The sequence below is a fragment of the Lepisma saccharinum genome, chromosome 26, assembly GCF_977018435.1.
Source record: "Lepisma saccharinum chromosome 26, izLepSacc3.1, whole genome shotgun sequence".
In the NCBI taxonomy this organism is placed as follows: domain Eukaryota; kingdom Metazoa; phylum Arthropoda; class Insecta; order Zygentoma; family Lepismatidae; genus Lepisma; species Lepisma saccharinum.
The window spans coordinates 37,951,931-37,953,018 of NC_139254.1; the positions used below are offsets into that span (position 1 = coordinate 37,951,931).

The following is a 1,088-nucleotide window of genomic DNA, read 5'->3' on the forward strand; positions in this document are numbered from 1 at the left end:
CGCGCCGATCAAATTTACAAATTAAATTCTTACAATCAGTCTCACGAATTTTTCCTCGAAAATACATTTCGGATTCTCAAATTTAGATACTGGAATAATGGAAAGAATACTGAAGTGCCCCTTTTTACGATACAAGCAGAGGATGACGTATTCAAATACCGATTGCATATTGAGAAGACGCGACCAACAAATATAAAATACACGAGGATGAACAATTATCCGTTTTTCACTTCGAAAGTGGAAACACATTATTCTTCGAAGTCTAACAATTGTACCCGGAGAATATTCCGTTTTCCATAGTATTTTCCTGCCGACGAAATATCTCACTTAATGTCCCGGCAAGACATCGTTTACGAGCTGCACAAATCTGCACGTCGCAACTACGGACACCTGCCGGAGGTTATCAAGGGCCTCAACGATCTGTGGCAGGCGGACCTCGTCAAAATGAGCAGCGGTAATTTGAAATATTTGCACAGAGTCAACAAGGGTCACAAGTCTATCCTGACCGTCATAAACCCCTTTTCCCTTTTCGCGTGGGCCCTGGCGGTAAAAGCCAAGACGGCAGTTTGCATCGCCGAAGCTTTTGACTGGAACGTCTGGCGATCCGCCAGACGACTTCGATTGCTGCAAGCAGATAATGGAAAGGAGTTACACAACTCGACCTTCCGCTTTATAATTCCAAGCTACTCAATGTTCAGCGACCTGATAGCCAGCATTCTGGAACGCTTTACCGGACATTGAAAACACGTATGTGAAAAAGGTTCACGCTTCATGGTAACTACAAGCAGGTCGACGTGCTGCAGGAACTTGTGGACAATTACAACAACGCGGTCCACCACACGATACGCATGAAACCTATGGACACCGATGAATACGTTGTAGGCGTACCGACCTAGGACCGAGAAACTGAAGTAGTATAAAATATACTATTACTGGGGCGAGAAAGTATGAGCCCTCCTTAGACTGATTTGGCTACACTTAAAAGTATGTCAAGATATATATATGAGCTTATTGCTCATGTGTGCTACTCTGTCTAATCCAAGACTTTTGTAAAAAAGCCCTCGGGGATTTCCCGTGAAAGTAAGACC

At 43.8% G+C, this 1,088-nt stretch overlaps 1 protein-coding gene across 1 annotated transcript; it reads left to right on the forward strand.

The window, feature by feature from the left end:
* The first annotated feature begins 330 nt into the window (after positions 1-330).
* On the forward strand, positions 331-741 carry LOC145979631 (uncharacterized). Its single transcript, XM_083112597.1, has one exon. The coding sequence runs from the start codon at positions 331-333 to the stop codon at positions 739-741; it is 411 nt and encodes a 136-aa protein (XP_082968723.1).
* The last annotated feature ends 347 nt before the right edge of the window (positions 742-1,088 follow it).

Excerpts from the sequence above, each read along its gene's own strand:
- LOC145979631 (XM_083112597.1), top strand. The coding sequence starts at position 331 with ATGTCCCGGCAAGACATCGTTTACGAGCTGCACAAATCTGCACGTCGC.